This window comes from Bombus bifarius, unplaced genomic scaffold (genome assembly GCF_011952205.1).
Source record: "Bombus bifarius isolate JDL3187 unplaced genomic scaffold, Bbif_JDL3187 scf7180000008163, whole genome shotgun sequence".
Classification (NCBI taxonomy): domain Eukaryota; kingdom Metazoa; phylum Arthropoda; class Insecta; order Hymenoptera; family Apidae; genus Bombus; species Bombus bifarius.
Genome location: NW_022884485.1, coordinates 2,046,175 through 2,058,559, shown reverse-complemented (window position 1 = coordinate 2,058,559; position 12,385 = coordinate 2,046,175). Strand labels below are relative to the sequence as shown.

At 40.3% G+C, this 12,385-nt stretch overlaps 1 protein-coding gene across 1 annotated transcript in view; it reads left to right on the top strand.

The window, feature by feature from the left end:
• The window catches only part of LOC117208843 (cadherin-99C), a 76,619-nt gene that overhangs the window by 45,801 nt on the left and 18,433 nt on the right, over positions 1–12,385 (top strand). Inside the window, exons 2-5 of the mRNA XM_033450252.1 lie at positions 327–402; positions 6,937–7,002; positions 8,157–8,335; positions 10,479–10,601. Of these exons, the coding sequence (XP_033306143.1) occupies positions 327–402; positions 6,937–7,002; positions 8,157–8,335; positions 10,479–10,601 (444 nt within the window). The remainder of the gene's footprint in view (positions 1–326; positions 403–6,936; positions 7,003–8,156; positions 8,336–10,478; positions 10,602–12,385) is intronic.

Sequence of the window (12,385 nt, the reverse complement as noted above, 5' to 3'; positions counted from 1 at the left end):
CGCGCTTGGTATTCGATAAACTGTTTCTCGTAGGATTTCAGCAGCTCGAGGCTTAAATCGTCTCGAGTGACGAACATTAGGCTTTTGTTCGTAAAACGATACCATTGCATAAACGATATTGCGTCAACTTTGTATCCGTGTCAGAGGTATTTCGGCGATATTATCGTTACTTTAACGTATAATTAAGTATCTTTCATTTAACCAGAAATTATAAATCAAGCAATTTGGGGTACAAATAATGCACCGTATCGAGCAATTTACAACACGTTAATCCAAGTATCGTTCGACGCCAGAAATTTATCGAGATCCCATTATTTCTTTTTCAGGCAAGGACAACGACTGCGTGGTTTTGCTGCTTACTCTGCGTGTTTTTATGCCTTCGTAACGTCACTTCGAAAGCTGGTAAATAATGTTCAATCGTTACTCTTTTTCCCAATACTCAAATATTTATCGGACGACGTTTTTATTTTTAACCTTGAGTAAAATCTTTTCATATGTCTTTATATATATACGTACTTTTCATTTTGCCGTTTGTATCAACTTTTATTCGATAGTTGAGGATTGAGATTCGATCGTTGATTAGTTTCAGTCAATTTTTACTTTTTCATTTATATTTCGCCGTTTATAGAATCGTATAAAATATTTATTATATGGATTTGGTTTTTAAGTACTTGTTGTATTTCACAGTGGAAATATTTTTGAACGCATGTAAATTTTCGACTTGGGTGAAGTAATGATTTTTAATAAAACGCTTTGTCGGTTTACTCGACGAAAATACTTTCTCTTTACGACGGTATTTAAGTTTATATATAGCTTAATGCTGCGTCGGACACGTTAATATGACTAACAATAAGCCTTAAAAAACTACTTTGATCAGTTTTATGTCGGCAATGCTTGTTTTATGAAACAGAATGATTTATTTATTGATAATTTAATTAATATATTCTCTATGATAATTGTAAACAATTATTATATACCGTTTATACGACATTTTCTTTCAGTTCACTTAATATCGGTTTCGCGGACACTCGGTTAACGTATTTTTTAAACTTTGGTCTTTTATATCAAACGTGGAACGTTGCGTTATTTTTGCTTAAAAGATTCACGTAATCGCGTGTTCGCAGTACTTACACGACAAAAGTTATTCCATGTTCAAAGAGAAAGAATGCCGTCGAAGAAAAGCGATTTTATTTTAAAATCTATTCCGCAATGTTGCTCCGAGGAAGTATTTTTCTGAAAGGACCTACTATCTCTATGAAAAAGTTTACCTTTTTTCCCCCCGTAACCGTTTTCTTGCTAATGCAATATTTGTACATTTTGATACGAATATCGACGATAAGTTTCGATTACGTATGTACACCTTATTAACGGAACGTTCGTTCGAACCACGACGGATGGACAGGAAAAAAGAAAAATGTTTCTCGGAGGGAAATGTCGAAGGAGCTGGCAGGATAGCGCGTGTAATCTCTCGTACATAAATCTATCTTAGCTGATTGCCAATTACGTCAAGTGGATGTTTACCCGTGGTTTATCGTTGACTGCATTCGTGGATGCTACGATTGACGCCACGCGCAAGAATATTCCCTCTTACCCGTACATTCTGTTCGATCTAACACGGTGACAGATTGTATAACAAGCTTGTCCTCTCTTCTACCCTATCTAGCATACTGACTTGAACCTTTAACCCTTAATTACTGGTTACCTGTAGGTGTTTCGTGATTCGTTGCGAGCATGCAATATATATAATATATGTATTATATAGGTAAGTTGCCGGAAACAGCGTAAGGATATATGACAGCCATTCGTTTGCAAGCATCGGTTTAATATCTTCTTAATCGTTGTCAACGTACCATCTAATACGGATTTCTCGTTTCAATTCTACGCTACAATTTTTCTTAAAGCGTTCAAAATCTGCGTTTGGTCGATGGAACGAGAACGATGAAATTCCTGCAGCTATTTTATAGTATGCTATATATACTATACTATGTAGTAATGTACTATACTATGGTAACTATTCACTGGCTATCTACGCACGTAGTAGCAGAACGTGTAAGACAACGTTTACAGCTTAGACGGAGCAAAATAATAGATAACGAATAACAGATAAGCGAAAAGATGAGAAGCAGAGGTGCGCAGCTAGAGGTAGAGGTTTCGGACAGAGGAAAACTAGAATTGCCGGATAGGTGATAGAAAGAAAGGGAGGGAGGGAGAGAGGACATCTGGTTTTGTGCCGAGATTGCCGACAACTGTTGCAGCCGGGCGCATAACTCGCTAACTCTAAATGGTCAAGCTGGATATCGTGGGAATCGATGTTGAAAACGTTAACAGGGACGTCATCTGCGCATTCACCGAGCAGCCGACCAATCCGCGAAAATCATATAACGCGCCTACCGAGAGAAGCAGAGAGAAAAAGAGAGAACCTCGGTGTCCCAGTTGCGATTACCGAGGTAGCGATGCAATTACCAGAACTTACATCTATTTAACGCAAACACCATTGATACGAAGTCACGTTCGGTCTGACACGCGAATCATCGGTGCTTTGGGCGCAGCTCCGATTACGATTGCTATTTCGGCAAATAACGTATACGCAAACTCAATGATTTTAACCGTTCTATCGCTAAACCGTACAACATGTGTATCGTTTGTGGCTGAATATAGTGGAGCAATTTGTATCATATGCCAGATTTTCGTTAAAACTCGACGCGTGTTCGTTGCGACGATTGCTGGATCGATAGTAAAACGCTAGGTCGCGGATTTGTCACTTTTACGATTACTAAAATCATGATCTAAGAACCACAAAATGTAAAGGCTTGTCGTTGATGCGAAATTAAATACGTTCACGCTACGTACAACGATGTTTCTCTTAGTACAAAAGAACAGACATCGATCTAGGTATCGCAATATCCTGTATATATTACTCTCTGTTATATAAACATTCGTGCCTTAGTTTGCCATTTAGGAAAAAGCTATGAGATATACCAAATAGAGAACGTGTGAAAACATTTTTAGGTAGAATGCATTGTCGAAGACCCCGTGTGTTGCCAGAAAAGGTCGCGATAATAAGAGTTTTACAACGTTACGATAGATGTTATTTAAGGATAGAATTAACATTCTAGTAAATGGAAATATCGTATGATCGTCTAAAATATTAAAACGTTTGCTTTTTCGTTCACTACGATAAAAGCGACCGTTAGACTAGAAAAGTTGAACGACGACTAAAGTTTATACATTGTTTGTTCTACTCAAAAAAGTCAACGTTTCGTATAAGAGAATTTTGCGAATAGCAAAAGTTTCTTAGTAAATTTACAATAAATAGTAGCATGGAAAATTCTAGAAATTTATTGGAGGAAATTTATCAATGAAAATCAAAGTTGTGCTCGTATACTCGCTTTTGCACGTGTACCTTTCTTGTTCTAGCTTTCTCTCGCGAATACCGGTCCGGTAGTAAAATATAATAGTAACGTGCCGTCTAAAGCCTCTGGTTTCTAGCGTACCTACAGTTCGTCCATTCCAATGTTCAACGACCCGTCGCGATCGAACCGTCTAGCACGGAAGTTCATGACAGGCTCCGATAAACTTCGCTCAGGTGTTGTTGTTTGCTTTTTAAAAAATACTTTCGATCCGTGAATCGAACCAGTTCCTTTGAATTTTAGTATCGACACCGATCGGTTGTGCGCTTGTTCGAAACCGTCTATATCTTCTATCCATCTAAGCGAAATTATCGCGACGGAGAAATTATTGTATCGTACATTTTATCCGTCTTAAGAGCTCATCTGTACGTCGCGTTGGCCTGTCGCGCCTACTTTGTACCTGAGTGCGCGGTGTATACACAGTGGTTGATCGCGTTCTTCGGCGCTCATAGCTCACGGATCTTGCTGCCAATTTGGTGGCCTCCAGCCTTCGTAAACATCAATGCCTCGGTGTGCACGGCATATAAGATCGGTATGCAGCCTTAATGGCAAAGCCGTACGTACTTGAGGAAATGCGTTCGATAAATCAGTGGAAATTATCGATTGCCAACTGGAATATCTTTTGAACAAAGCTCGCGACGTAGTTGCTAGCGGCACGTCTTTGTAAATTCGTGTTTCTACGTTTCTTAAAATTCTTCTTTTATTTCAGGTTTTCTTTCTTTCTTTATTTCCTCTACCTATGTCGTGTCTACGCTTGATACGCTTGATACGGCGTTTTATTGATTACAATTTTGTTCATGCAGGTTCAACTTGCGATTCGTAAATTGTACGGCATGTTGTTAAAAGAGAGAACGGAGATATGGGTCTGCTCCTTCAGTATGCACTTTCTAATGCAACAACTTTCCACGAAACGGCCAGGTTCCGACGATAGCGTACACGTTTCTTCGGCGAAAAGAATTCCTCGAGGATGTATTACAGCGGTCGCATAGCCGTTGGGTTGCCTTTTATCCGGAAGAACGTTTAACTTTCATGGACTCGAAGCAAAACGACGATCGTTATACGTATTTCAATTTGAGCAGAATCTGTTCACTGGGTAAATATCGTGCATTATTTTGTCCATTATTTTGTCCATTATTTCTTACATTGTATGGAACATTGTATGCATTGTATTGTAGAAAATATATCGTATATGTAGGTATATCATTTAGGACGCTTTAGAGCAGCAAGATACTTACATTTTCAACGCAATACGTACGATTTACGCGCATCTGCGCACACGCCATAATTCAGCTGAAACGGCATAATTTTGGCGTTTGGTATTCTCCTATCGAGCGTAACACCGTTTTCCATGTTCGAGCGATTTCGTTTAACGGTAACGGCAATCTTGGGACTCTCTCTCTCTCTCGTGTCACGGAGCGCAAGACAAAAGGATTTCTGCACGTTTCTGTTGGATAGGTGTCCATTAAAAAACGATCCATTTAAAGATTCGGCTCGGATACGAGACTGGCTCGAGGCTCGAAGTAGGTAACGCGTACGGAAGAGAAGGTAAATGTCATCTAGCGTTTTACCGATTGTGAGAGTAGGTTTCATGATAGAGGAGCGGCGCATCTTCGTTCGTCGGGGCTATTAGCGTTCGACGTTAACCTTTCGATGAAAGATCGTAGCCACGAGGCACGTGGTTGGTGGTTGGCGTCCACGACCTCGTCGCGAAGTGTCAGGTAAGAATACTCGTGATGCGTAATGTTGTATCCTGCGTTTTCTCTGTACACTCGTGCCCGTCTCGATTATCAATCGTTTCTAATATTTGCTAGTTTCCATACGATGGTGGTCGCAATGATACCTTATACAGAAATGAAATAAAATGCTTTAAGAAGTTGTGTCTCGAGCACATAGCGATGGCTATTTTTATCTATAAACCTGTTACTCTTCTTTCACCGCTTATCGTTAGTTAGATTAAAGATAGATATCCCCAAATCGGTCGAATAAATTCTCAGATTTTTTTTCTTTAATAAAGCTGCCTAAGCCGTAGAAAGATCGGAAACCTTTGCTAAAAGTAAGAGGGTTAACGCTTGCACATGGAAGGCTTGGATGGTATTACCTGCAAATCATTTGGGATTGTAGAAGAGCACCGATCCGAAACATCGATCCGTTCGACGAATAAAACGTGTAATTCGCGCAAGCTGTTCTATGCGTGATACTTTTACAAGTATAGTACACGTATAACTAATTAAATTAACGGTTTCGTGGTTCGGTGTTACAAGGGATTACAAGTATTATATACAAGTGGTAAAAATAACGTGTTATTAATGACATAAATGTTTGATCGCTTGATTTAGCCGATAAATCTGCCAAGACGTAAAATTAATTACCGTTGCCGGTACGAACGATAACAATTACAAAACCAGTTTCAACGTGATGCATTTTGAATTCTTAGAGCCTGTTGCAAAGTAAAATTGCGTGCGAGATTGTTGCGATTCAGATGCCACCGTCCGTGCAACTCGATTAATTCGCCTAAAAATAGAATAATGGTGAGCCAGCAAGACGTTTCAACAGCTGGGACTTGTAAGCTGTGTCGTCCATACGACTACAGCCGTGGTAATCTCGTAATCTTTTTCTCAAAAGCGGCCGTTTTGTGTCGCTGAGTCACGTTTCCGGTCAGACAGATTTCTTGCACCTGCTCCAGCGATTCTTCGAGGGAAGTACTCTTACTAAGTTTTAAAACTGTTAGACCGAAGATATGATTATCGCACATGAACGTACTTTCACCGTAATGGTCAACGGAATTTTCTAGTAAAACACTTATGAAAATGATATTTACAACGAAATTTCCATCTACCATCGACGATGTAAATATTCCAGTTGGTTTTTAATGGGCGTTTCTGCGATACGTGCTTCATTTTTCTTTTAGTATAACCGATAACGAAACGATCTTCCAGCCTTCTCTCCTAAGTTCTCAACCTTTGTAAAATTAAGTTTAAAGGAGATACATAATGTATGGGAATCTGGCGATACAAGTTGGCAGCAACGGAACAAGCAATTCGTATCTTCTAAGTATGTTAGATCGCTAAATGGAAGCGAAACCGTATCGATAGGTAAAGATAACCGATCTAATTCACGTGCGTATTTAGATGCGTGTTTGCGGCAACGTACCATATCTTTGTGACGACATAATATATAAAGGTCGCAGTTATTTAGCCTTACCGTAATTATTTGCGACTGAGCCGAGGGCTCGATATGGACCTCGGCAGAGTGTTTGCGCGAATGTTTGGAAAGTCGATATTCAAGTCGCGTAAGTCGCGTACGAGGTGTCGAAGATATGACTGTCTAGTGTGATAATGTGACCCAAGTTGACAAGCGACCTAACGTTCCATTGTTCCAAAAAATAGAGACTTTGTCTAAAGTTGTAAAGGATCTGGCCATGGAGCGGGAAAGTAGTGTTGCGCTATTATAAAATTATAAAACGCGAGCCTTGCGAGATATAACGAAGATATTAATCCGATAAAAGGCTTTTCTTCGTTTGTTGCAGGCTTGTGCGAGGTGGAGTCAGGACAATCGAATATTATTCTTGACATCGAGGAGAGCAGGGGAGATGGTAAGTTTGCGTTTAATTTAATTTACGTTTAACGCCAGGACGATGGTGTTACTCGAAACTGGACTGTCAGCGAAATAAAAGTAAATTTCCTCGGCTGATCGTTCTTATTTTCTCTCGCTATTTCTTTATTATTTGCTATTCGTCGTACGTAACGCCAAAACACAAAGAATAGCGAACATTTTCGCTCGAAAGAAATTGGAAAAAGTTCGTTCGAACGATATCCGACATTCGTAATCGAGTAATTAGGCGAAAAGTTAATGCTCTATTAATTTCGCGGGATAAAATGTTAAACTTAGTTAAGAAATTATGCGAAACGAAGGGAAGCGAATCGACGCGATGCAATTAGGGAGCGCTGGATGTCACTAATGAGATATTGCTCGAGTCCTCGAGATCGCGCCTAGTTTGCTAAGATAACGTTAATTATCCAGAGTGCGAACACGAGGAAGTCGTTTCGTAGCCTCTTACCGATTTTAACGTAGTAGCCGCGTTCTCTTCTAACCACGTAACTTTTACAATTGCGTAGATGCGGGCCGATGAGAAGAAGGAAATTCAAGATTTAACCGGCTTACAATTGTTACGCCAGACAGGCGTAAAAAATGCCTGATCGATAGTCCTTAAGATCAATTTTATCGGTAATTTAAAAATTTATTCTGACATTTGTATATGTATGCGTTTTCATATTCGATGTACATATCCATTTTAACGATTATGTCGATTAAACATTTTCTGCTGTAAGCCTCTAAAAGTTTAATATCTTAATAACTGGTCCGTTAACGATTCTTATCGATCCAAAAGTATTCGTAAGCTTTTTGGATTCGCTATTGCTTCCTTCTTTTATTCGTATTATTCGTATTATTCGTTTTATTCGTTTTATTCGTTTTATTCGTTTTATTCGTTTTATTCGTTTTATTCGTTTTATTCGTTTTATTCGTTTTATTCGTATTATTGTTAGAAGACGGCTGTGATTCTACCGTATTATCCATAAAGGATAACAGGTATTCGTAAGACGTTGGAAAATATGTTATTAGAGGGACTCGTCTAGTCGTGGAATCGACCGCGTGAATACGTTGCACCCACTAGGCATGCTTCCCAGACAAATCGGTTGGTACGTTGATCGTTGTAGCGATCGCGGTTCACGGATTTTCATTTTTCAGCGACCGATCAGAAGACCGTGCCGGAGGAACTTCCGGTATCTGGCGATCCGTATAACGAGACCACGCTGGAGTTGATCTTTCCTGGAAGACAGCCTCGTTTTAAATTGAATGGAAAGAAGCTGCAGCTGTTGGATCCTCTGGATAGGGACGATGAAAATCTCTCGCACGTTGTTTTTCAGGTGAGACAAATTCTTACCAGACTTGCTTACTTTCGACAAAGTGGATTTCGTAACCGGAACATTAGGTGGGCTGCTACTTTTGCGCTCAGCGCGGTCGTGTGAAATTAAATTTGTCGAATCTGTTATCCGCGTTTTGCGTTACGTAATCGGTAGTTGCCCGCTTCGTGTGTCGCAGTGTTTATCTCGAGAAAGCCACGTATATTTCTCTGCGATTCGTTCCGAGCATGTAACTGGACGTGTTTCCGAACCTGGATAACAGAAACGATCGATCAAGCGAGCACGTACGTGTTTTTCAAATGCACTACTTACTGGCTGGCTCGTGAAAAGATTGCTAGACCGATGATTAGTGGAGATGATTCATTTTTTGCTAGGTACAAGTGCTACCGAAGTCTTTGCTCGCACGAAACAATTCTTTCTCGTTTATTCTTATTCTCATTTATCTGCAATAATAATAATAATAATAATAATCAGGTTTGCTGATCCTACCATCTCTATGGAATGGCCGAATAAAACAGCGAATTGTTTCCAAATAATTCGAGATATTCGTGAAAAATTCGCGACGTTTCAACGTTATAAATGTTAAAAAGTCAATTTCATTCGTAATCGGCCCCATCGAATTAACTTAACTTATCCGGATCCGTTTAAAAACCGTTTGATCACCGTTAGGATGAACTCGATGACGAACAACTCGATACCTGGAATCTGATTTTTGCTGTCATTCTCCAAGTGTCACGTACCGATCGGATAAAGAGACCGTTTAAGAAACGCACGATAAAGTCTTTGATTCGACGATCGCTAATGATGGCGATCGAATGCACGATTTGCGGAGAAATTCTCGTTATCGTAAATAAGACACGGTCGATGCTCGGTCGATCGGGTGAAAAACGACGACTCTGGTTTCGAGAGACGCGAAAGGTTTTTGCGCGGAAACTGGTGGTAGCGCGACAGTTTCTACGCTTGGCACCGTCTCGTTGCATTTTCCGCGAGATTCAAGAAGAGCGCTCTTTCGTTCTCGAAAAGGAATCTCGTTACTTGTCCCCGGTATTTTTTGCTCCTGTTCGCAGGCAACGAACTTACCAGCCGGGACAAAACCGGAAGCAACGATCCTTCCGTCGATCTAATTTCGCTCAGTTTCGTTTTTATCGCGGTGTGCTTCGTTGACCTTTTGAACGGTTATTTAACGGTGACTGTTTGCAAGAACTCGAGTATCTGTCGTTTCTAACGAACGCCTCGTTCAACGTTTTGCTCTGACGCGTGCATCGCTCGTAGCGTGTAAGCATGGCGTGGAGGACAAGAGAATTCGATCATAGAATCGAAATAATCAAATCGGGCAAAGTAACGAATTCTTTGGCATCGAATACTTACGTTTCAGATATAGTCTTTAATATGTTGACGTTTGTTAGTAAAAAAAGTAGTGTAAAATCGGTAAACTCTGTAGAAACATCCGAAGGAAAATCAGACTGTTATTGAATTTGTAAATTGAGATTGCATAGTATACGATGCCGTTCTTTGTAGCCACGTCGGCAGCCGGGAATGCACGTCGTCTCTTATGACACTGTGGTGCAAGGAATGTGAAAGGTCTAGAGCAGCGTTCTGATACAACGTTCTCCGTCAGAGATTGCTCGTATTTGCCGTTTTCGCAAATTGACCGTATAAAATCCAGTCGCTTGGAAATGCCGCGTACACTTTGCCTTTGTTTGGTAAGCGGTAGATCCTAGCAGTCTTATCGATAATTGTCGTAATGGCGTAAACGACGAATGTAGAAAATATCGTTAGCCTATATATATATATATTGCGTATATTACGGTATCGTAAAAGCGTTTGTATCGATCAAAATTTTTCGTAAATACGTCCTTATATTATCTAACTCGATAATACGATGTGCCGACAATACGATAATAAGGATTAATGCGAAGAAATATAAAAATATAAAAACTAGGCTCGATTACCGTTAACGTAGATATGTCGAGGATGTAGCGGAATCGTATCGAGCGTTGTTGGTAATAAATTTGAAAAAGCACGTATATTTAACCATGGAGCTACGGTCTTTGTCGGTATATTTGTATCGGAATATTTACACGCGAAAACGTGAAACGTATGTATGCAGTAATTTAGTATAAGGTAATTTTCGTTCTCTTTCCAGTTGAGCTGTACGGTGAAGCAAACGAACAAGAAACGGACCATACCGGTGATTGTGCGAGTGTCAGATATAAATGATAATGCGCCAAAATTCATTAACACGCCATACGAGACAACGGTGCCAGAGGTAAGTCGGCATAAAGTATTCCATCTTTTCAAGCGAGAGAAATTGGCGTCCAAGTACTAAATTCTACTAAAAATTCGACTAAAAATTCTACTAAAAATTCTACTAAAAATTCTACTAAAAATTCTACTAAAAATACACGCGATTAGAGAAAGATAAGGTATGAAATTTGATACACGTAGCGTTCGTGTCACGCATATATAGAGGAAAAGTCGATCAAAGTTAATCGATTGGGTGATGTTCAGGAAATTTCGAATTACCGACATCCAGTTGGGTAAAAATCGATCGACAAAGAACGATAAATCGGTGAGTTGGTCGTGCTCGAACGATTTGGTCGATCGTTATCCGCGAGAATGTAACGAAATAAATGAAGCAGGCTTTCCTTGCGTTAGAACAACAGTTTAGGATTTATAAAGTCTCGTCGTACAGACATGGCGACGTTAAATGAAAAGCGAAGGAATCGCCATAACGAAAGAAAGATAAAATAATCGACGCGACACGGTCGATTCTAAAGCGTATCGTGTTCGAACGGTTCGACGATATTAAAATTGCAAATGTTTCGGAGTCGATGAACCCGCTACGTGATGGAATTCCCGTCGAAATTAAAAGTACTACGAATGCAAATTGCATCGACGGATTTCCTAGTATAAGCGTTACTAACGATAGGTTTATCCGCGATGTTAGCTACACATGGATGTTTCACGATTTACATAACGACGGCTAAAGATAAAAATAGATACCTATTACTAATAGAGCGGGTACTATGTAATTGCGTAACAGGAACGATCTACAAGAGCGAGCAGTATTGCGATTACGATAAATCGAACGCGCGAAGAACTATTCATCGAATGAGAAATATGCATTTCATAGAAATCGAGAAACTTCGTTTTAATTACGATGCGCGTAACGCGCGTTACTAGAGAAATCGATCCATCTGTTCGAATATCTGTTTAATTGTATTATCGATCGGCGGCAGGAAGGAAATCGAAATTCCGCGTTATCTAGAACTGGAAGGTTAAATGAAATTTTCTGAACGGAAAGTTATTTATCGGAAGAAGAAATTTGACGATAACGCCGGAGAGGCAAACGCAAAGTTTACGAACGTATACATAAACACGGGAACTGTTCGTCTAGATTCGAAAGTTGGATGTGCCGATTCCCGGCGGTGGACTCCACGAACCAATTAAATTATCCAAGTTGTCCACCAGTCGTCCAATATCCCACTGATTACGTATTGGAAGGATAAATCTCGTAGGCAAGTTATCTGGCAACAGGTGGAAAAGTAGATCGCTCTTTCGATCTCTATAGCAGATACGTAGCGGTGATCGGGAATTTCGTCACGACCGTGTCAAAGAGAAACGAGGAGAGTCGGCAGAGAATTCTCGTGGCGCGGATTCCTTTTCTTTTCTACGCTAACGGACCGTTATAATAGGAATGGCGTGCATCTCGCGAATACCGGTTGATCCAGCCAGATGCCACGGCACGCACTGGCATGCGTTTGCTCTCCCTTCGATTCCACGTTAATACTTATTTTAATGAACTTGCATTTTACGATGGTGAACAAGCATGCTATCGGGCTACATCTGTAGAGGTAACGCATAACGGTACATCGAAACTGTCCACGGCTCGTTCGGTCGTTAAGCGGCGGTTCGCGTGGATCGTTATACGCGACACGATCGCGTATTGGGCATATCGTTGCAACAAATGGTGTTTCCGAGCGCGTTTACGGACAAACGACAGACGAGCACGAGCCTCGTTTCTTTCGTTCGGTAGTTGGTCGGTGAAAT